Source organism: Rhipicephalus microplus, chromosome 10, assembly GCF_043290135.1.
Source record: "Rhipicephalus microplus isolate Deutch F79 chromosome 10, USDA_Rmic, whole genome shotgun sequence".
In the NCBI taxonomy this organism is placed as follows: Eukaryota; Metazoa; Arthropoda; class Arachnida; order Ixodida; family Ixodidae; genus Rhipicephalus; species Rhipicephalus microplus.
In genome coordinates this window covers 2,261,864-2,284,267 of record NC_134709.1, presented here as the reverse complement: position 1 = coordinate 2,284,267, position 22,404 = coordinate 2,261,864, and the positions used below count along the sequence as shown (strand labels likewise).

General features: G+C 50.1%; 1 protein-coding gene across 4 annotated transcripts in view; it reads left to right on the top strand.

Moving 5' to 3' along the window:
- LOC119167677 (sodium-dependent glucose transporter 1A-like) overlaps positions 1 to 22,404 on the top strand; it is a 197,236-nt gene that overhangs the window by 108,216 nt on the left and 66,616 nt on the right. For 3 of the 4 annotated variants that reach the window (XM_075876068.1, XM_075876070.1, XM_075876067.1), the window contains one exon: positions 12,120 to 12,246. The exons of the other annotated variant lie outside the window; for it this stretch is intronic. In XM_075876068.1, coding sequence (XP_075732183.1) covers positions 12,120 to 12,246 — 127 coding nt within the window. The remainder of the gene's footprint in view (positions 1 to 12,119; positions 12,247 to 22,404) is intronic. 4 annotated transcript variants of the gene reach the window in all.

Genomic DNA, 22,404 nt, shown 5'->3' with positions numbered 1-22,404 from the left:
CATCATACTGCTACGTGCATTTTGTGGGACGATGCGCGTGTGCCTGATAAAATAGATGAAGAGCGGTCTCCGCTCGGTGTCTGGTCTGCCGGTCACGCCGCTGCTGCTGCTGGTTTGAAATACATTTCATCCACATCCTCGTCGATACGGCGCCTCTCTTCCGTAACATATTTGGTGGAGGTGGAACGTTCCCGGTTCTCACCACCAAGCTTCGCAGTGGCCGCACCGTCCAGCCTCCGGTCATTGCTTTTAATGATAACAACCCGTCACCACCATCAGCTGGAGCGCCAGCCACTACGTACCTTGCGATGTCCCACCCCCGTGATCCCGGTATGTTCTCCGCCCAGCCTGGCCTTGACGTCGACTACTGGCTCCGCGTGTACGAGCGCGTTAGCCTGTCTCACCGATGGGACCCTACCATGATTCTCGCCAACGTAACCTTTTACTTGGATGGCACCCCGCGTGTATGGCTCGATGCTCATGAGGCCGAGCTCACCAGCTGGGACATCTTCAAGGAGCGACTACGTGACATCTTTGGGGAACCGTCCGGTCGACAAACGGCTGCACGACAAGAACTCGCCACCCGATTACAGTCATCAACCGAGTCGTATGTCTCGTACATACAGGACGTGCTCGCATTGTGCCGCAAAGTGGACGAGCAAATGACCGAGAGTGACAAGGTGGTCCACATACTTAAGGGCATCGCGGACGATGCTTTCAACTTGCTCGTGTACAACAACATCACGACCGTCGATGTCATAATTAAGGAATGCCGCTGCTTCAAAATGGCCAAAAACCGCCGAGTTCGGCCTCAATTTTCACGGCTCCCTAACACGGCTGTCACGTCAACCTGTACCGATCTCGGTGCCGCACCACCTTTGCACGAGAATGTCACACGCATCTTTCGGCGCGAGCTTGAGGCGGCCCGTCCGGCGCCGTTTCATGCAGTTCCACTCGACCAGGGCACCGTGCAAACACCTCCTGCATCGTCAGTTATTCAGGCAGTCGTGCGACAAGAAATTGCTAACCTTGGTTTTTCTGTCGCCTGCTCCATCTCCCGACCGGACTACAGACATCGCGATTCCAATAAATGTACCACGCCACGACCCATACTCTCTGCCCAGATCCCGCAATCCTATTGAATGGAGACCAGCAGACAACAAGCCAATCTGCTTCCGCTGTCACAGAGTTGACCATGTCTCTCGCTAGTGCCGCAGCACTTCGACGCTCCCCCGTTGGAGCCAATTTTCTTCTTCTCCTCGGCCATACGCGGACTCCCGTCGGTATTCGCCCAGCCGTAAGTATCCTGCTTACGACGCACCTAACAGCCACTCTGCCGCTCGTTCACCGTCACCGCAACGCCAACGTTCTCCATCGCCCCAACCCCACCGCTATCCATCGCCGACTAACTAAGGATCTTCCCGGACGGAAACTAGATTATGCAACTCCTGGAGGTAGTGCGGCATCAAGTTCGACCGACCCAAATCCTTCGTTGACGCTACCTACTAATAAGCACTTGCTGGAAGGGCATGTGAACGGTCGTTTTTTGACGGCTTTAGGTGACACTGGAGCTCGGGTGTCTGAGTGCTCGTCTCTGTCACCGCCTCAAAAAAGTACTCACGCCTGCCGCAACACAAGCCATCCGTGTCGCCGATGGGGGAGCTGTGGCCGTCATTGGAATGTGTACCGCTCGTATTAGCCTTGCCGGCCGCCATGTTCCAGTTTTATTTACCGTGCTTGACAATTGCCCTCATGACCTCATCTTCGGGAGGGACTTGTTATCAACACATTCTGCCCTGATTGACTGTTCCGCTGGCACTCTCTGTTTAGAACTTCCCGTTCTTCTAGATTCTCGCCCAGAGCTGCCAAAAAGCCTTTGTACCACAGACTTCAGTCGGATACTGCCAAAAGCCCTCAAATTTATTGAATTGGCAACAAGTTCACTTGTTTACGGCGATTATGTCGTCACACCTATTCCAAATGTTCTCCTGGTGCGCGACATCACTGTGCCACACTCCGTCGTAATCATGGCCTCTAACCAAACATGTCTGCCCATTATCCATTTCGGTTTCACGCTGCAAGTACTACCGCACGGGATTTTAGTCGGCACGCTTCGACCCTTAATAGACGGCCATGTCACCGCTTTTGTGACAGACACATGCTCCGATCTTCCATGTTGCCCGCAGGATGCCACGGCCTTGCGCCATATGATCGACCCGAAACTCGAACCTGAGCAATCCGACGCCCTTTTCCGCCTTCTGGCTTCCAACCACGACATATTTGACATCGACAGCAGTCCACTCGGTCAGACTTCCCTCGTGAAGCAGCGCATTAATACTGATTCACATAAAAAACAGCGCCAAAAACGAGAGACTAGAAAAAGAAGAAGACAGACAGCGGCACTGACAGACAGTCAGTGCCGCTGTCTGTCTCCTTCTTTTTCTAGTCTCTCGTTTTTGGCGCTGCTTTTTATGTGAATCATGTCATACCAACTCGCCCAAGCAACCACGTTAGCATTAATACTGGTAATTCTCCTACCATTCACCGCCGACCATACTGGGGTCTGCCACAGAGCGCAAGGTAATTCAAGAAGTCAACAAGATGCTAGCCAAAGGAATTATTGAACCCTCCTCGAGCCCTTGGGCATCTCCTGTTGTTGTTGTTAGAAATAAAGATGACACGTGGCGCGTCTGAGTCGATTACTGCCATCTTAATCGAATCACGAAAAAGGACGTTTATCCTTTGCCCCGAATTGATGACGCCCTCGATTGTCTTCATGGCGCGCGGTACTTTTCTTCAATCGACCTACGTTCTGGCTATTGTCAGATTGCGGTGGACGAGAAAGACCAAGAAAATACTGTGGTTGTAACTCCCGACAGCCTATACCAATTCAAGGTGATGCTGTTTGGGCTATGCAACGCCCGAGCCACGTTTGAGCGTATGATGGACTCGCTATTACAAGGGTTCAAGTGGTCAACATGCCTGTGTTACCTGGATGATGTCCTTGTATATTCGCCTTCATTTGAGACACACCTCCAGCGTTTGACAGCGGTTCTCGACATCTTCCGCACTGCTAGCTTTCAACAAAAGTCGAAATGTCACTTCGGCCGCCAGCAGATTATGGTGTTGGGCCACTTTGTCGACGCATCAGGTGTGCAGCCTGACCCGGAGAAAATTCGTGCCGGCACGAGCTTTCCTCTACCCCAGTCTGTCAAGGACGTCCGGAGCTTTGTGGGACTTTGTTCTTATTTTAGAAGGTTCGTGAAAGATTTTGCAACGATCACTTGACCACTCACCGACCTTCTGAAGAAAGACGTGACTTTTACGTGGGGTTCCGCCCAAGCTGCCGCTTTTTCTCACCTCATCACCCTTCACACGACTCCACCTATATTGGCCCACTTTGACCTGTCCGCTCTGATAGAAGTCCGAACCGATGCGAGTGGTCACGGGATTGGAGCCATCCTAGTCCAACGCCAGCGGGGACACGACCGAGTGATCGCCTACGCTAGCCACCTACTCACAGCTGCCGAGCGCAATTATTCAATAACAGAGCGTGAATGTATTGCCCTTGTTTGGGCAGTCACGAAGTTTTGCCCGCATTTATATGGCACGAATTTCTCTGTAATAACGGACCACCATGCGCTATGTTGGCTTTCGTCACTGAAGTATCCTACTGGCCGGCTCCGGCGCTGGGCTCTGCAACTGCAAGAGTATACCTACACGGTCACGTACAAGTCCGGATGCCTATATCAGGACGCAGACTGCCTGTCCCGCTACCTGGTTGCTGAGTCCAGCACTGACACTGACACCGAGCCTTGCGTCTTTTTCCTTTCGCAAATGACATGCATCGGTGACGAGCAGCAAGCACCATGATGCATCCTTGCGTGCTATCATTGAGCGCCTCGAATCACCATTTTCCCATCAGTCCCATCGCTCATTCGTGCTCTACGATGGTGTATTACACCGCCAAAGTTTTGAGCCGGATGGACCGGCCCTTCTGCTTGTCATTCCGAAACATCTTCGCTCGGAAGTGCTGCATGAACTTAATGACCTTCCGACTGCTGGTCACCTTGGTATGTCACGCACTTACGACCGAATACGCCGACGCTTCTTTTGGTCAGGGCTTGCGCGCTCAGTCAGAAGATACATTGCAGCTTGTGAGAAATGCCAGCACCCCAAAACACCATCGACACTTCCTGCCGGATGCCTTCAAGCACTTGACATTCCGTCAGAACCGTTCTTCCGCGTTGGCTTGGACCTACTCGGCCCTTTCCCCTTGTCTTCCTCGGGTAACAAGTGGATAGCCGTGGCCACCAACTACGCCACGCGCTATGCCATCACACAAGCTCTTCCAAGAAGCTGCGCCACAGATGTCGCCGACTTCCTCCTCAAGGACGTGATTTTTCAACACGGAGCCCCACGGCAGCTGCTTACAGACCGTGGCCGCACCTTTTTGTCGAAGGTCATAGCCGACATCTTGCTGTCCTGTCAAACGAGACAAAAGCTGATTGTATACATCATAATACCCGCAAACCGATGGACTCACGAAGCGTCTAAATTGAACTCTTACAGACATGCTCTCTAAGTATGTTTCTACCAACCACAACAACTGGGATTTCGTGTTGCCGTACGTCACATTTGCCTACAAATATTCTCGCCATGACGACACTGTCACTTACTCTCCATTTTTTTTTTGTTGTTCGACCAGGAACCTACATTACCCCTATATACAGTCATTTCGTCTACCGCGACACCGACTAGCGAATATGTCCTTGACGCTTTCACTCGATCTGCTAACGCACGCGAAATCGCCCGCACTCGCTTTCTGGTCTCTCAAGAGAACCAGCGGCGTTTGTACGATCAACGGCACCGTGACGTGCACTTCTTACCCCGCTCATCGGTGCTGCTGTGGTCCCCGACCCGTCAAGTCGGCTTGTCGGAAAAACTTCTTTCCCGCTACTCAGGTCCATATCGAGTCCTTCGTGAGGTTACTCCTGTGACATACGAAATGCCCCTGCTGCCTCATCGCCTTCAACTGCCCCACAGACGACCGATATCGTACATGTGGCACGCTTGAAGCCTTACCACTCTCCCGCTGACGTTGACACCTAGATGCGCCGTAACGACGCTTCTGCAGCCGGGGATTATGCTACATGCATGTTGACATTTTGTGGGGCGATGCGCGTGTGTGCCTGAGGAAAAGGACGAAGAGCGGTTTCCGCTCGGTGTCTGGTCTACCGGTCACACCGCCGCTGCTGCTGGTTTGAAATATATTTCATTCACAGCTTCGTCGATTCGGCGTCATTCTTCCGTTACAATATCATTAGGAGGCACGCCATGGTGTGAGAGGGCAGATTGATTCCGGCCACTTGGGTTTTTTTTTTAATGTGTACCTAACTTTATAGGCGCGACGCCAACGGACACAGGGTACAAACACACCAAGCGTTACTTCTGTTTACATTGAGCGTCATACCACCACACACGTGAAATACGCAACACCAATACGCCTTATGTTCCATTCTTGCACCAAAATTTGAGCGCATTGTTACTGCGTTTTGCTCCTGTGGAAATGCAGCTAGCGTATGCGGAAATCGAACACATGACTTCGATCCTGGCATCGCAACACCTCAGCACACTAACTTATCGGTGGGTGCTACTTGCAAGACCTGTACGTTAAACGCTAAGCGCGAACTCGCCGAATACATCTGTTTACACTGAGCGGCGAGGAGAGGTCAACAGCCACCAGCTGAATAAAGCACTTGCAGGGCTCACAGTACTGTATTTTAACAGTGGTGTATTAAGCTAGCAAGCTCCGCCGCTTTCGCACTACCAATGGTTGTCTCGGTAAGCCAGAGCCCAATCACGTAATATACAGCGGTTGTTTGCTGTAGTTCCAGTTTACAAACGCGCTTTCTTTTAGCACGAGTCCGGCCATTGCGTGTCTTAGTCAATAGTTTGTAGTACTGTGCACGACAAAAAATGGCAGCATATCCACGGAATGAATGATGGAGAGTTGGGCGAAGCATCCGTCCGTCCATTCGTTCTTGCTTCCGTCCATCTATGCGTGCGTCTGTATGGCCGCCCGTGCGTCCATCCGCCCGTCCGTGCGTGCGTCTGTTCGTGCGACCACAGGTTCATCTCTGCGTCCATCTCTGTTTTCGTCCATGCATCCGCTCCTGCGTCCGTCCATGCGTCCATCCGTCCGTGCAGCCATCCATGCGTCCGTCCGTGCAGCCATCCATGCGTCCGTCCATGCATCTGCCTGTGTGTCCGTTCGTCCACCTATTCAACACTCCAAGTACCACTATCTCGCATCCTTTCGTCATATATTCCTCATATAGAAGCACCGCCATCCAGCGGACATGCCAAGGACTGAACGAGAGGAGGCACACGCACACTTTCTTACGGCTTGCGCTTATTGTCTACTTCCCACCTTTAACCACCTCTAGTTCATGGTATATACTAGTTCACTCTATTCATGGCACTGCGCCCCAACGCTCGCTAAACCTTTCCAAAACCAAGGAGCTTACGCCCAGCGAGTATAACGTAGAACCCATTTCTTGTCAGATAGTGCTCAATGTACATGCCAATGGCTGCTAAGGGGGAATGAGAAACAGGAGAATACGGCTTTTAATTTCTTACGGCTTGCGCTTCGTATCTTCTTCCCACCTTTAACCACTTCGAGTTCGTGGTATATACTAGTTCACTGTATTCATGGCACTGCGGCTCAACGCTCGCTAAACCTTTCTAAAACTAAGGATGTTACGCCCAGCGAGTATAACGTAGCAACCCTTCCTTGTCAGATAGTGCTCAATGTACATGCAAATCGCTGATGGGGGAGCGGCGCTCTTTTAATCCTCAATCAAGTAGCCGACCGGCCGGCTGCATATGCTGTCAGGCATTGTCCCTGCTAGCCGGGGGATGAGACGTCGTGTCGCCACGACACCGTAAACCGTTCGAGAGAGGACAACAAAGACAGCATCTTCCTTGGAAGGGACCGCTGGCGGCCGCCGCAAATCGCCCCGCTAATTGAGTGAACAGATCGGCGGACCCTTTGATGTATGCTGTCAGGAGCTTGGGACCTCTCGACTAGCGGCACACACACGACGAGGAAGAGCCCTGCTAGCGCCACCGTGCAGTGCAGTGATCACGACTAAATATTGAATGTTCACGTGGACCGTTCATGCTCGTCACCCTCACCTGTTGTGTGTGTGTGTGATTGGTGTTCTGCTCAAGGAGGAGGAGCCCGACAGGGCTTAAAACGACGCCGCAGAGTGCTGGAAGTTGCTCTGAACCATGTAACGGTTCAGCCACCACGCTCGTGGTTTGTTAAACCACTAACCTTTCTTTGCTGTAAATACGTGTAAATAATGCCATAAACCTGTTTGTTTTTGTATCCTCTTCTTGTCAACGTTTTTTTTCTCCACCCGGTTACACCACGCTATCACAAGAGACCGGGTAGACCCCCATTCGCAACAACTGGTGGCAGTGGTGGGATGCCATCATCAGCAACTACTTCCTTCAACCTTTACAACAGCCACTGCGTCTCCCTCTTTTCGTGGCGGAAGGACGCCGGGCGCGCTGAAACGCGCATGCATCAAAGCAACGCGGCGCGGCGCGCGCCTGCGAGCATATGACAGGATTGGTGCCTGGCGTGGCAACGCCGGCATGACGCGACAAAATTAACGCCGGTGAGCACAGGCACCGCGTCATGTTGAAATGTATTGGCGCCTTGACTGTGGCATCTCATTATGTTCTCACATGACAGGCATCTCATGATTATCGTGTTTGCAGCAGTCACATATACCTTCATCATCCATTGACGTCACGTAATACCGAATTTGGCATATGCGAAGCCAGCGAAATGGCCGCGAGCGCATCATGAGTGTGGCATGTAGTCATGTTGTTACATGATACGCATGTCGTGATTAACATGTTTGGATGTGTCATTTACCTATGTAGTTTTTTCGCGTCGCGTAATACCGAGTTTTCGACATGTGAAGCTAGCGAAACAGCCGCGAGCGCATCATGAGCGTAGCATGTAGTCATGTTGTTGCATGACACGCATCTCATGTTTAGTATGTTTGCACTAGTATCATGCCTTCGTAACCCATTCACGTCACGTAATACCAAATCTCGTATATGTGAAGCTAGCGAAACGACCGCGAGTGCACCATGGGAGCGGCGTGTAGTGATGCCTTTTATGACTTACACGTTAGGGTCTGTCACGTATGTTCACCATGCAGTCACGTCATACCATAGCAGTATTGCAATATGTCATGTGAACGTAACCACCGCAAGAACAGCAAGACCATGACATGTAAATCATGGTATTCGTGAGATAAATGTCATGATTTTCATGTCATGAATTGTCACTTATGCTCCTGATACAGTCATGTTACGATATACCAATTTCGGAATTTCGGTATAGATGCTATCATCGAAACGGATGGACAGACAGACAGACAGACAGACAGACAGACAGACAGACAGACAGACAGACAGACAGACAGACAGACAGACAGATAGACAGATAGATAGATAGATAGATAGATAGATAGATAGATAGATAGATAGATAGATAGATAGATAGATAGATAGATAGATAGATAGATAGATAGATAGATAGATACGCTCAAAGTCGCCGAAGTTCGACAAATGCTTCGCATTTAATATAGTCGTAAGCTTTCCAAACGCTGTTCGAACCAGCCAGCCGCTTTTGATAATAGATATGGAAATCAATGGTTGAAGAAGCGTGCACAGCAAGCTTGTCCCTAGCATGCACCGAGCGTAGGGTGGGGAAGTTGCAGACGACGCGGACGAGTACCGCCCTTGCAATTCTGCGCGCATGCTCCGCATTTCTAAATATCGCCATCAGTTGGCGCCCCGCGAACCGCCAGCCACGCGCTCGCGTGTTCCCCCTAACAGTGAACCGTACTGTACAAGCTGAAAGCCCCTAATAAGTAAAAAAGAAAGAGAAAAAAAACGTGGCAAGTGACTGGGCAATTCTACGAATGACTCGGCGAAAAATGAAGTCCCAGCCCGCTTGTTATTTGCAATGTTCATACACTGTCGCGCCGCATAGCGGAATTTAGGAGCGTCCTCTCGAGGATGATGAGGAGCCAGACGCTCCCTTGTTCGACTGTGCCAGCCTCATTGTTAACGCGTTAGCAAGAAACGAACACAAGCTGCTTTGTATATTTTGTTCATGAGTGAAAATACCGGGCCGTCCGCAAAGCGAGAAATTGGATTCGTTGTTGCGAGACGTGAAGTTTCTGTGAAAAGATGTTTCAACTTACGCGTTCGATTATAGTCCGAAGTGTGCACATATCAGCTTCGTGCGATTTTCTGCAGCCACGTTGTATATTTAAATGCTATCGTCTGACCTTTGCAGTTGAAACTCGCCTTGTTTTACGTGCGTATAGCATCCGTCGTGGCTTTTGTAGTGCATGAATCCGATAACATTCATTGTACGCGGAAATTTGCTTGATATTTGCTTTTCGAAACCTTAGCCAACACAGCACCGCTTGATTTTTACGTTCGTTGATAGATGACAAGAAAGTGCAAGCGATTCTCTTTTTGCCCGATGTCAGAGCGAAGTGTTGTTCTCCGCGCCCAGATAAAAGGGGTGAGGTGACGCCGTGTTGGTGTTGCGCGTGGTAAGTGACGCCGTGTTGGTGTTGTCGAAGTCGTTCAGTGGAGCGAATTCCTCAGATTACTTTCATCGGTGGTATTGAATGAAACCGTCTTGACGTCGAGGATTTTCACTGGGCGTCACTGTCCCCAAGAGTGACAGCGGCGATGAACTATCAGCTGATAACTCACGAGCAGCAAGTTGCACTTCACGTCCCCTCGTGCTTTAATGTTATCTCACGCTCGTACGCCACCTTGATGGTATTTATTGTATAATATCCTTCAGCGAGCTCAAAATAAAAGCGTAGTTTTTCTTGGACATTGCATGTAGTATTATAGAGCGCCGCATGCCACCGAATCACTCGATCTCGACCAGCGAAGCGAAATGGTTAGAGAAATGAAACATGCAGTCATGACTACAGTCCACGTCTCTCTGCTAATTTCTCCTGCCATTCACCGGTACCATCCGAACGCCGTTGTTTCTTGTTCGACGAATTTTCACAATTTCGACGTTGCGAAAAGCGTACGCGTGTGTTCGTTTCAATATGCTTCTTGCGATCGCGCTGATGGAACCTGCGACATCCGAGTGCAGTGAATTGCGCACTGTTGGAGTCTGTGACACAAGCGCTATACTTAATGGGAAGGTAAATGCTTGTTCAGGTAAAAAATTGCGCTGAAATAGAAAGGACACCACAAAGAAGGAACACTTAAACAGATCGAGCGCAAACTACCAACTGTTTTTTATTGACTGTAGAACGTCGGTAAAATAGGGAACGATCGCATACGTGAACACCAGCTGTCGATCAAAAATAGTGAAATGGGAAATTTGCCTGCACACTGCGCAGCATGTGGATGTGAACCACTATTTCAGGAGACTAAGATACTGGGACATAGCAGAGATACGTGTGCTCGTGAGGTGTTGGAAGCATTCTTCATCAACATGAAAGGTGATAGCTGTGTAAGTGAGGCCTCGGTATCGCTCTACGGTGCAGAAGTGTCCTTTTTGATTGATAAGGTGCGTTAAGTAGCACGTGTTGATCCTCGACGCGTCGGCGCAGCTATGTACGGGTTCCCTATTTTACCGACGTTCTACAGTCAATAAAAAACAGTTGGTAGTTTGCGCTCGATCTGTTTAAGTGTTCCTTCTTTGTGGTGTCCTTTCTATTTCAGCGCAATTTTTTACCTGAATAGAATGAACCAACTAGCCCCTCAAGACGTCCTGGTAAATGCTTGTGTTACGTTGAACAAGCAGCTGCACGATGTTTACAGCTCAAGTAATCACGACGGTGTATCATGTTTGCAACCATCGCTACTTTAAACATTTGGTCCCGTGCAGCCGCAATGGCGCGCTACTCGCTAATGGCCCACTACTGCGGCAAATCCGTTGGGCAGGCTCGGCACAAATTACCTCGGAGTGCTGTTCAGTCCATATGTAAATTTGAGTTCGTGCAGTTTTAACGCGATAGCGTTAAAGAGGTCATGTCGCAGAAAACCCGGTGCTGGTCCCGTTGGTGGTGAGCGAAACATCGTCTGTGGCCGAAAAATCGAGTTACCGAGATAGCCGCGGGAGGCCTCTACTTGTCCACCCGTGCGCGCGCGATCACACTGAGAAAGTCGCGCATTCGAAGAAAAAAAAAAGTGCTCAAGGTCACGAGGTGCGGTAGTTTCTTTGCCCTGCCACCCCTCCCTGCTTAGCTTCCAGCGCTTTCGTCGGGATCAGAGAACAGATAATGCAATTGCAGCATGCGACAAACCTTTGTAACTACACTGGCACTGGACGGATTTCTAAAATTTTGGTTGCGTTGAATTAGTGAGGCAATAAGCTTTCCAGGTGAATTCATTCCATTGTTATTTGAAAAAGTGTTCAAGGCCCCTGTAAGGCATTTTTTTTTGGCAGGTGTCACGACGAAAACGAGCCCATTCGGCGATAACAGCTCGCGCTGGTCCAATCTACTGTGTGCGTGTTTGCGTGCGTACGTGTGTATGTAACAAAGCATATGAATAAGAATGTACTTAGCGGTAGAAGGGTGCACTAAAGGTCAGATTTCACTATCGCGTTGAACTCTTAAAGGCGAGGCTTAAGGTCCCCTAATTTTTCTGTAGCGCGTACGTGCAGGATTACGTACGGCGTCTTTGATGCACGGTCAATCAGCCGACACCACCAGCTTTCGCACTACGGCAAGAAATGAGGTAGCGAAAATTAAGCAGTTCTTATCGTTTGGGAAAGTACTTTGGTCCGGTATACGTCCATTCGACGATCAAGAGTTCAGGCGGTGAAAGCGGCATGGAGCGTACGTCCGCGCGTATCTTATCCTATGCGAGTTCACGGATTGATCATCCTCCCGCAGTCATCTTGGATTGCACGGTGTGCCACCTAACAGCTCCTGGACATTGTGAATAACTGGCAACTATGATAAGGGAAACTGGCTACTCTGTTAGCCGGACAGGTCGGACTGAGTATAGAAAGGTCTTGTGGCGCGCTGCAGGGTCTCATCTTGGCCTTGACTGGGGTGTCACTGTTGGACCTGGTGGAGATCTACGGTTCCGACATATCGAGCGTGTCTCACCTCATCACCACCCGATGCGTCGGCGGCCTGCTGGGATCCCTGCTAGGTGTGTCCCTCTTCTTCTGTGAATACGGATGTGGTGCTTAACATGTAATTATCAGATGAGAGTTTACTCATAACGCGCGCACGCAAAGGAGTTTAGACTCACCCCTGAACTACGGAAAAGTGTTAATTTAAGAGGTCGTCTCGTTTTGTTGCGATTACATGAACACGCTTGGCAAGTTTCAGCCATTGCCGCCATGTCTCCGCTTATTTATATATATATATATATATATATATATATATATATATATATATATATATATATATATATATATACTTACTGAAGAAAATAACAAAGAGACGCCCTATCGACTCTCGTAATCAGTTGTAATAAGCTCGTAATAACTTCACGTGCTACGTGATGCCAAACAGGCTCATAAAAGAGGTTTTTAGTTTGACGTTTTTGTGGTCCGCTCCGCTCCGGGAGCACCCGCGACGCCGCAGCGGAGCGGCGGCCGATTTTCCTCTTTTAGTTATTCATTGCCGGCAGCGAAGCGGACCTTTCGCAGTTGCAGCGCCCTCTGGTCGTTTGCATCGTCGGTAAACAAAATAAAAACTTTTTTTTTCACGTATACAAAGCCAAACAATAACGTATAAATGATCTTTTCATGAAGTATTCAGATATCCACTTCCAATGTATTAACCGCCTATTTCTTTGACAAAGAAGCAAGCTCTGACTTGATTGTAGCCACTCAAAAGCCAGCAAGGTTTCGTTCCAGATCCATTGCAAGCATTCATTGTGTGTTGTTTGCGCATTTTACGCGTGTGTGGTGGCGGCGTTTTTATTTTTCACCGTTGAAACTGTGTTTTCGCGGCTTGCACTGGGCAGGTGACGGCGAAGCTGCAGCACTCGCGGAAAGCGTCCCGTCTCCGGAGGAAGCCATCTTGAAATGAGCAAAGTTGCTGCACGCACGAGAGAGGGCGCGCGGGTTGTCGCCCTTAATTCCGCTTGCAAAAACAGCAGCGACGCACCGCGCTCCGCTTAGGCTGCTCGCAAGCGAACCGTATTCCCCGCTCCGGTAACCCGCTTAAGGCTTTAGCGGAGGGCGCATGCGCACTCGCGTTCCCGCTCCGCTTAGATGCTAAGCGGAGCGCAAAAACGTCAAACTAAAAACCTCAAAGAGTGTGCCACATTCGCGCCTCCATGGCTACAGGTGGCGCTGACTGACTCTCCCATGTTTAAATTCAAATATAAACCCAATAAAGTGGCTGGGGGAATAGCTGCCGTGGTAGCTCAGTGATAGAGCATCGAACGCGTTATTCGAAGGCTGCAGGTTCGGTTCCTGCTCACGGCAAGTTATCTTTCACCCACTTTTCTTTCTTCCCATTTACATTACAATTGGTTTAAAGATCTCATTAATATTTAATATTGTTCCAAAACACGGGAAAACGAGCCCTTAAGTATACACTTCTTTCCCTTATATATATATATATATATATATATATATATATATATATATATATATATATATATATATATATATATATATATATATATATATATATATATATATTGTAGAGAAGCCGCCGAACACTGAAATGGGTCGAACTCTCAAGTGCTTTCTAGTGGGTCTACCCAAAAAGAACGCCGCTCGCGCGGAGAGTCCGTGCTTGGCCGTTACTGTCGCCATTTTGTATACTCGCTGTGTGCCGGCTAATAAACGCCATAACAAGTTGGTGGAGAGTGCTACGATCCCCTTCGATGCCCTTGGAACTACGCTCACGTACCCTGCAATCTACCATGTCCCACGACGCCTCTCAGCAAACGCCTCCTCCCATGCCACCCCTTTGTCCCGGGGTCCCCAGGATCCGCGATCCACCCATCTTCACGGGCGCCGATGGCACTGACGTGGAGGACTGGCTTGCCATTTACGAGCGCGTGAGCGTCCCCAACAAATGTGACGAGGACGGCAAGCTGACCAACTTGGTATTCTACCTTACGGGTGTTGCCAGTTTGTGGTACAACAACCACGCGTCCGATTTTGCCACCTGGTCCGATTTTAAGACCGCAATCATCAACGTCTTCGGCCGCCCTGCTGTTCGCAAGCTGCAAGTCGAGCAACGCATACGTGAACGTGCTCAGGAGGCTGGTGAGTCATTCACCAGCTATATTGAAGACGTCCTGGACCTATGCAACAAATCTAATCCCACCATGTCTGAGTCTGACAAGATCCGAAACATCATGAAAGCCATTGACGATGATGCCTTCACAATTCTGCTCGCCAAAAACCCCGGCGCAGTGGCTGAGGTCATCACACTGTGCCAGAGCTACGAGGAGCTCCGCCGGCAGCGTTCGATGACCCGACGCTCCCCACCACGAGCTGCAACGCTTGCTGGCTTGGAGGCCAGTTGTGACCAAGTGGCGTTCCTGGCAGACCTAAAGTCCTTCATTCGTGAGGAAATCGCGCGTCAGTTCTCGCTCCTGCCCTTTGCCCACCAACCAGCTATTCAACAATTGGCTACTACCCTTCTCCCTCCCATCCGTCGAGCAATTGAACAGGAAATAGCGGAGGTAATGCCTGCGTACCACCACCCCCCACAGCCTCCGGCTCCTGCGCCGCTGAGTTACGCGCAAGTGGTCGCCAGGCCGCCCCAAGTGGTTCCAGCACCCGCTCCTCTGACCTACGCCGAAGCTGCCGCTCGACATCCGTCCTTTGCAGCGGGTATGCCGGCTACGTATGTTGACGTAACTCCTCAGCCTCAGCTTCAGTCCACCATGCAGCCACCGTTCCGTCCATTGGCCCTTGCGACATGGGTGAGACCTACCCCGGTGAACAGATGGCACACACCCGACAACCGGCCCATCTGCTTTGCGTGTGATTACGCTGGTCACGTGACCCGTTATTTCCATCGCGTACAGCCGGCTCCAATTCCTTCACCTGTTGCTGGCCAACTCAGCCGCCCTTATCGCGAAGAACCGCCGTCTATGCCACCTCGGTCTCGTCCAGGTCCATCTCGAAGATCGCCGTCTCCACGACGTCGTTCCCTGTCCCCCATGCACCCAAGTGCGGCAGCTCATGAGCGGAAAAACTAGTCGTCGCAGTCCCTGAGGCAAGAACTGCGACGCTATCGCATTGTGAAAGCCCTCAGAGCCGCCCACCTAATGTCATTGACGTGCTTGTGAACGGTGTTCATGCATCAGCTCTTATTGACACTGGAGCTGCGGTATCAGTTATGAACGAAAACCTTTGCCGCTTGCTTCGAAAAGTGACGACGCCGATTTCTGGGTTGTCTCTTCGTACCGCTAGCTCACATCGTATTCATCCTACAGCAGGCTGCACCGCTCGCGTTGTCGTTCAGGACGCTCTGTATGTCGCCCAATTCATCATCATTCCTGCATGCTCTCATGACGTCATCTTGGGATGGGATTTTTCTCTCCCGAAACGACGCCGTCATTCATTGTGCCGCCACCGAAATTGAACTCTCGCCCTTCTCGCATTTGACGCCAGAAGACGGTCCCTCGACACTGAGCAAGATTCTCGTGAAAGACGATACTATAGTGCCTCCAAGCTCGACGATGGGTGTATCGGTCTACTGCACCGGTCTCTCCGACACAATTGCGCTCGTTTCGCCATCCGACCGTGTTTCCAGAAGGAAAGGGTTGCTAGTACCTTTCGCGACCGTGCAAATCACCCAGGGCAACGCCGCTATTTTCGTGACCAACCCATCCCCGTACAGTGTTACCTTGTTTCGAGGGGAATGTCTCGGCAGAGTGGAACCAGTCGACGACGCACAAGTCCTGGACGTACCCGAAGACTTGCGTTGTCCTGATTCGCGTACCATCAGTGCTGTTTTTATTTTATATATATATATATATACAGAAGAATAACTTCGGTTGCCGCAAGGTTATAAATATGAAAGCGCATCTGCTTTCATATATATATATATATATATATTCAAGGTCGCTGTTGCGAAGTTTGCCGAAGAAAACTGGAACCGTGCCCCGTGCCGCCACCGAGCCCTTCAGCGTTAACTTTAACGTCTGACGACCGGCGCGACCAGTACGGAAGGAGGCAGCGTGCACGCTTGCGAGTAGAAGTTTCTGCCGCTGAAGAAGGCCTTTTAAATTATATGCGAATGCTTAGGTCCTTCGGTATCGCTGTGCTGTAGAGCCTAGTTTCGCCCAGCACTGTCGAGATCAAGAAAATGGGGCATTTGAACACGCTCGACGAAACCGAGGACGATGCCCTTGGGCAGTGATAGCGGCCGCCACGATGTTTCTCGATCTAAACTTTTGATCAGTGATTTCTGACTAGGCCGCCCGTAACCGGATCTGACTAGTTAAAGTACGTGCTGTTTCGGTTCAATTAACAGCTACACTTTGTTTGTCCTTCAGTTTATTATGTGTAGTGTTAGCGTTATCGCACATTATGTCGTATGCATTCGTGCATTCGCGAAATTCCCGCGTAATAAGCGAAGAAATACAATATATATATATATATATATATATATATATATATATATATATATATATATATATATATATATATATATATATATATATATATATATATATATATATATATATCGTATTTCTTCGCTAATTACGCGGGAATTTTGCGAATGCATACGACATAATGTGCAATAGCGCTAACACTACAAATTATAAACGACAGACAATTATACCAAGGAAGGAATGAAAGATGTCATCAGTAGTAATTGTTATGTAGCTGTGAAAAAAGAAAAGTGTACTAAAAGATTACTTGCCGCCCGAACCTTGGAATAACGCGTCCAATGCTCTCAAGTTTTGGAATGCTCCCCATATGTGCACGGGGGGATGACCGCCGGCGCATGTTAGGAGAGCATCGAATGCGTTATCTGAAGGGTTCGGTCTTTGCCAGTAGCAAGTTACCTTTTGGTCCCCTTTTCTTTCTTTGCATTGCAATTACTCCCACGTATTTTGGGAATCGACGTTATGCGAAGCATGCGGAGAGAAGGTGACTGTGTTGTAACTTTTATTATGTTATGAATGACGCCAATTATATTGTTACCACATATGTAATTTAGGTATGTGCACCTGGGTAGCGGCAAAGAGGCAGATTAGAGAAGAGGACGTTCGGCTAGCTGGATAGGCCTCCGGTGCACGACCCTTTGAAGTCTACCAGTACGCCACAGCGTAATAAACACATTACTAAATGTAACAGAGTGGTGGAGGTGCTGGGTACAGCACGTCGACGAACCACGGAGCCACAGCTGTTTGAACTTCGCCGGAGCCGTCGTCTTGCTGATCTGCCACCGACAACAACCATCATGACCGAGAGCGAAGGTCACGGCTCCTCAACCACGCAAAGGTCAGTGCCGGTTGCACCTCGGTATCGCTATATGGAACCCCGCCCATTCGCTGGAAGAGCAGGGGAAGATGTGAATGCGTGGCTGACACATTACAAAAAGGTGAGCCGGTACAACGGCTGGAATCTCACCGACCAAGTGGGCAATGTCGCGCTGTTTTTCACGGAAACCGCCTTGATGTGGTACGAAAACCACGAAGATTACTTAACAACGTGGGATCGTTTCGTCAAAGAACTCAAGAAATGCTTCGGCGACTCTGATTCGAAAAAGAAAAGCGCGGAACGCACGTTGGCTCAAAGAGCCCAGACTCCTGGAGAAACGTGTACCACCTACATAGAGGAGGTTCTGATGCCCTGCAAGATCATATACCCGTATATGTCCGAAGAGGACATGGTCGGACACCTTTTAAAGGGTATAGCAGAGGACGCCTACGATTTTTTGATAGGCAGGGAAGACCTCACTTCCGTCTCCGCCGTCCAACGTCACTGCCGTACTTTCGAGAAGCTGAAGACCCGTCGTATTGCCCCAAAATTTGGTAGGCTGGCAAATGTCACAACGGTCGCCAGTGTCGGCGTAAGCCCGCCTGCCGACCTTGCCGCTATTATCAGGGCAATAGTGAGCGAAGAGCTACAGCGACAAGACACACCGGTCGACGACACCATCCATCATCCGCCTACCTGTTCATCGTACTACCCGGCGCCGTTCGCTCCTCTGCCACCATCGGTATGTGTGACGGACTTTAGCGAAGCTGGAACTCCCTGGCCAAGCCGAGACTCATTCGCGCCTGACCAGCGAGCGGTATGACTGACGCCTTCGTACCGGCCCCGCTCTACAAAGGCGGGCAGTTCCCGTTCAGCAAGCTGCTCCACTCCGTTCGGGTAGGCGACCTTACACAGCGGAGCGCTCTCAGCAGTGGTTCAGCGAACGACCCCTGCCCGTCTGCTACAACTGTGGCGTCGAAGGCCACATTGCCAGGTACTGCAACTACCAGCAGCCGCCGAGGTACGACCACCCACCGAGATCCCACCTGTCCGGCTTTGCGCGAGAATCAACGTTCCCTGCAAGCACATCTCACGAGATACTAACGCCGCTGCGAAACCGTTCTCCGGCCTCTGACCGTAGTCTGACACCCTCCGGCAGCCCCTCGTTCCAATCGGTCGCCGTCTCCTAGGTGCCGCTACCCTTCACCGCCTCCGGAAAATAAGTCGGCGCGACCGTTGGAGGTGAGGTCGCTGGGTAGTCTTCGATTTCCACAGAAATGCCTCCTTTAATTTGCATGTTTAGAAATAAGGTTCGTGTGCTAATCGACGGTGTCTCAACAATGGCCTTAGTGGACACAGGTGCAACCATATCAGTGATGAGTCTAGCATTCAAACGCCATCTTGGACGAAAGGTTATGTTCCGTTGGGACCGTCCTGATACGTTTCGTGGAGTGAGCGGAGAGGTGTTACAACCTGTTGGTGTGTGCACTGTGACTGTTAGTTTGGTGTGCCACAACTTTGTTGCAGAGTATGCTGTTCTCCCTTATACTACGCATGATGTTATTCTGGGACTCGATCTCTTGAAGCTATGTGGTGCCACTGTCGATTGTCGCACAGGACAAATTACAGTAGATTCCGATATCCCAGTTGCGTTTATAGAAAACTCTCTGTCTAGAAAGTGCTCATTGCGTGTCCGTGGACACAACTGTGCCGCCATTGTCTGCGAAATGTGTCGCTGTTGTCTGTTCACCTGCAAGCGAGAAAACATTTGATGCAACTGTGGAGCCCGTGCATCTCAGTTGCATAAAGAAGACAGTTTTAATACCCTACTGCACGCTATCGGTTGCACAAGAGCATACTAGTTTATGGGTGATTAACTGCTCTGACGAACCAACAGTGCTGCCGGAGGGTTTAAAACTTGCAGAGATTCGTGAACACCAAGTATTCTCGCTTGCCATTCTTGCAGACAGCAGCGATTGGCCGGATAAGACCCGTTGCGATAATCTGCACGCCAGGGACACCACTATTATGGCTATGATTTACAAGTCACTCAGCACCAAGGAACGTAATGAACTGGCGAGTATTCTGTGCAAACATGCCGGTATTTTTTTACTTCGCTCAGCACAATCCACCGTCATTCCCTCCTTCTCGCATAAAGCACCGAATCGACACGACATCTCACAGACCTCTCCGACAGAAACCATATTGTGTATCGCCTTCGGAACGCGCAGGGATCGCCTTCGGAACGCGCAGTGATCAATGAACAGGTTTGCGAGATGCTCAAGAAAATTGTAATTCAAGAATCATGTAGGCCGTGGGCCGCTCCAGTAATTCTAGTGAAAAAGAAGGATGGGACATGGCGATTTTGTGTTGACTACCGCTGTCTCAACGCCATCACTAAAAAAGACGTATACCCACTCCCGCGGATTGATGATGCTATCGATTGTCTATCACCGGCCTTTTACTTTTCGTCTGTAGATTTGGGGTCAGGCTACTGGCAGATTCCAATGCACGAGGAAGACGAGGAAAAAACAGCATTTGTTACAACAGATGGACTATTTGAATTCAATGTGATGCCGGTTGGACTCTGTAACGCACCTGCAACTTTTGAGCGCTTTATGGACAATATTCTGCGTGGATTGAAGTGGGAAGTGTGTATGTGTTACTTGGACGACGTTGTAATTTTTGGGCACACCTTTTGTGAGCACAACACACGCCTTGGCTTCGTGCTGGACTGCCTAAGCAAAGCTCGCTTGGTGCTCAACTCAAAGAAATGTCGTTTTGGAGAGTGCCAAAAACTCGCCCTTGGACACTTAGTAGACAAAGAAGGCATACGACCGGATCCCGCCAAGACGGCCACAGTGGAAGCATTTAAGCAACCTCATTCGGTGAAAGAACTTCACAGGTTTTTGGGGCTTTGTTCGTACTTTCGCCGATTCATTCCTGGCTTTGCCGAAATCGCATACCCGCGCGCGTGTCTGCTTCAGAAAGGTGCGCAGTTTGACTGGACCCCTGATTGTGAGTCTGCTTTTTCAGAGTTGAAGTTTATTTTGAAGTCTCATCAGGTTCTCCGGCACTTCAATCCTCTGGCTACCACTGAGCTTCACACAGACGCCAGCGGTATTGGTGGAGGTGCTGTCCTGGTTCAATGCTTGGATAACCAAGAACACGTCGTAGCGTATGCAAGTCGCTCGCTCAGCAAGTCCGAGCGTAACTGCACAGTCACAGAGCAAGAATGCCTTGCAGTAGTCTTCGCAGTGCAGCGCTTCCGGTACTACCTGTATGGACGCCCCTTTACCGTCGTGACAGACCATCATTCTCTCTGCTGGTTGGTCAATCTGCGTGACCCATCTGGTGGGCTGGCGCGCTGGGCACTTTGTCTACAAAAATATGACTTCACGGTTTCCTATAAAAGCAGCCGACGTCACGCTGACGCAGATTGTCTTTCGCGACTACCGCTTCCAACGACGGAATGTGACGCGGACTACTTCGACACCTACATCGCATCACTGCATCAACCATTTCCAGATGCCAAGACCTTTAAGGATGAGCAACAAAGAGACAGCACCATACAGCAACTCATTGCTACCAAACCAAAATCATCGTTTACACGCTTCTGCATCTGAGACGGGCTAGTTTACAAAATGAACTACACCAGCACCGGCTCACGATATCTTCTACTGGTTCCGAAGAGTCTTCGCGTTTATGTCTTACAAGCTATGCATGATGACCCAACATCCGGTCATCTAGGCACAGCGAAAACTCTTTGCCGTCTCCAAGAAAGATTCTACTGGCCCAAATTGCGCCAGACGACAGAACAATACGTGTCTAGCTGTAACGAGTGTCAACGTCATAAGCGCTCAACAAGTGCTCCTCCAGGGCGATTACATCCGGTGCCGCCCCCTAGAGCTCTATTCGAGCAAGTCGGGATTGACCTCCTTGGGCCCTTTCCCCAGTCTTCTGATGGAAATCGCCGGTTAGTCGTCTGCACCAACCATTTAACACGATACTGCGAGACAGCTGCCATACCATCGGCAACTGCAGCCGATGTGTCTCTCTTCATGCTGCGTTTTGTTATTCTTCGACAAGGACCTCCCAAAATTGTAATCAGTGACCGTGGCCGACAGTTCACCGCAGACGTAATGGAAGAGATGCTTCGTGTCTGTGCCTCAAGGTTTTGGCACTCTACACCATATCATCCCCAAACAAACGGTCTAACTGAACGAACGAACACAACTCTCTCGAACATGCTGTCTATGTATGTCGCATCAGATCGGAAGGACTGGTACAGTATTCTACCTTTCATCACATACGCATTCAACACCGCACAGCTTGAAACTACCGGCGACAGTCCTTTCTTTCTTCTATATGCTGGATCACCTCGTCATACCATGAACACCATCAGTTAGTATGAGGAACCAATTACCAGCGTGTTGGGTGCAGCGCAATTAATGCGGCTGATGTAGAGTGCGTAGCCAGTTCCCGACCCGTCAACTAGCGAAGCCGATCGGTTCCGCGAAGGCGAACGCGGAAGACCCCGAGCATGGGAAAGAAAGGAGACTTCTTCGTTCGCACAGTCCACGAACGGAGCCGTCAAGGTCGCCCCTGTTCGGGATTAGATGGGGGAAGCTTGCTCGGAAAAGCGTCTGGCAAGAGGTAGGTCAGGCGCCACCGTCTGAGTTTAAGCCATTGTTGGCATGCACGCGTGCCATTGAGAATGACGCGGGGACGTGACCACTTGGCTGACCCAGACATAGTAGCGGCAGGGAGACAAGAAGCATGACCTCCCCTGCGGTTGTTAGGATGTCGGGGCGCCTCGCTGTCGCATGCACACCTGGTAAGCGCACGGAGCCCAACGGTGTACCCACCGCTCTTAACCCCTTAAGGGCTCA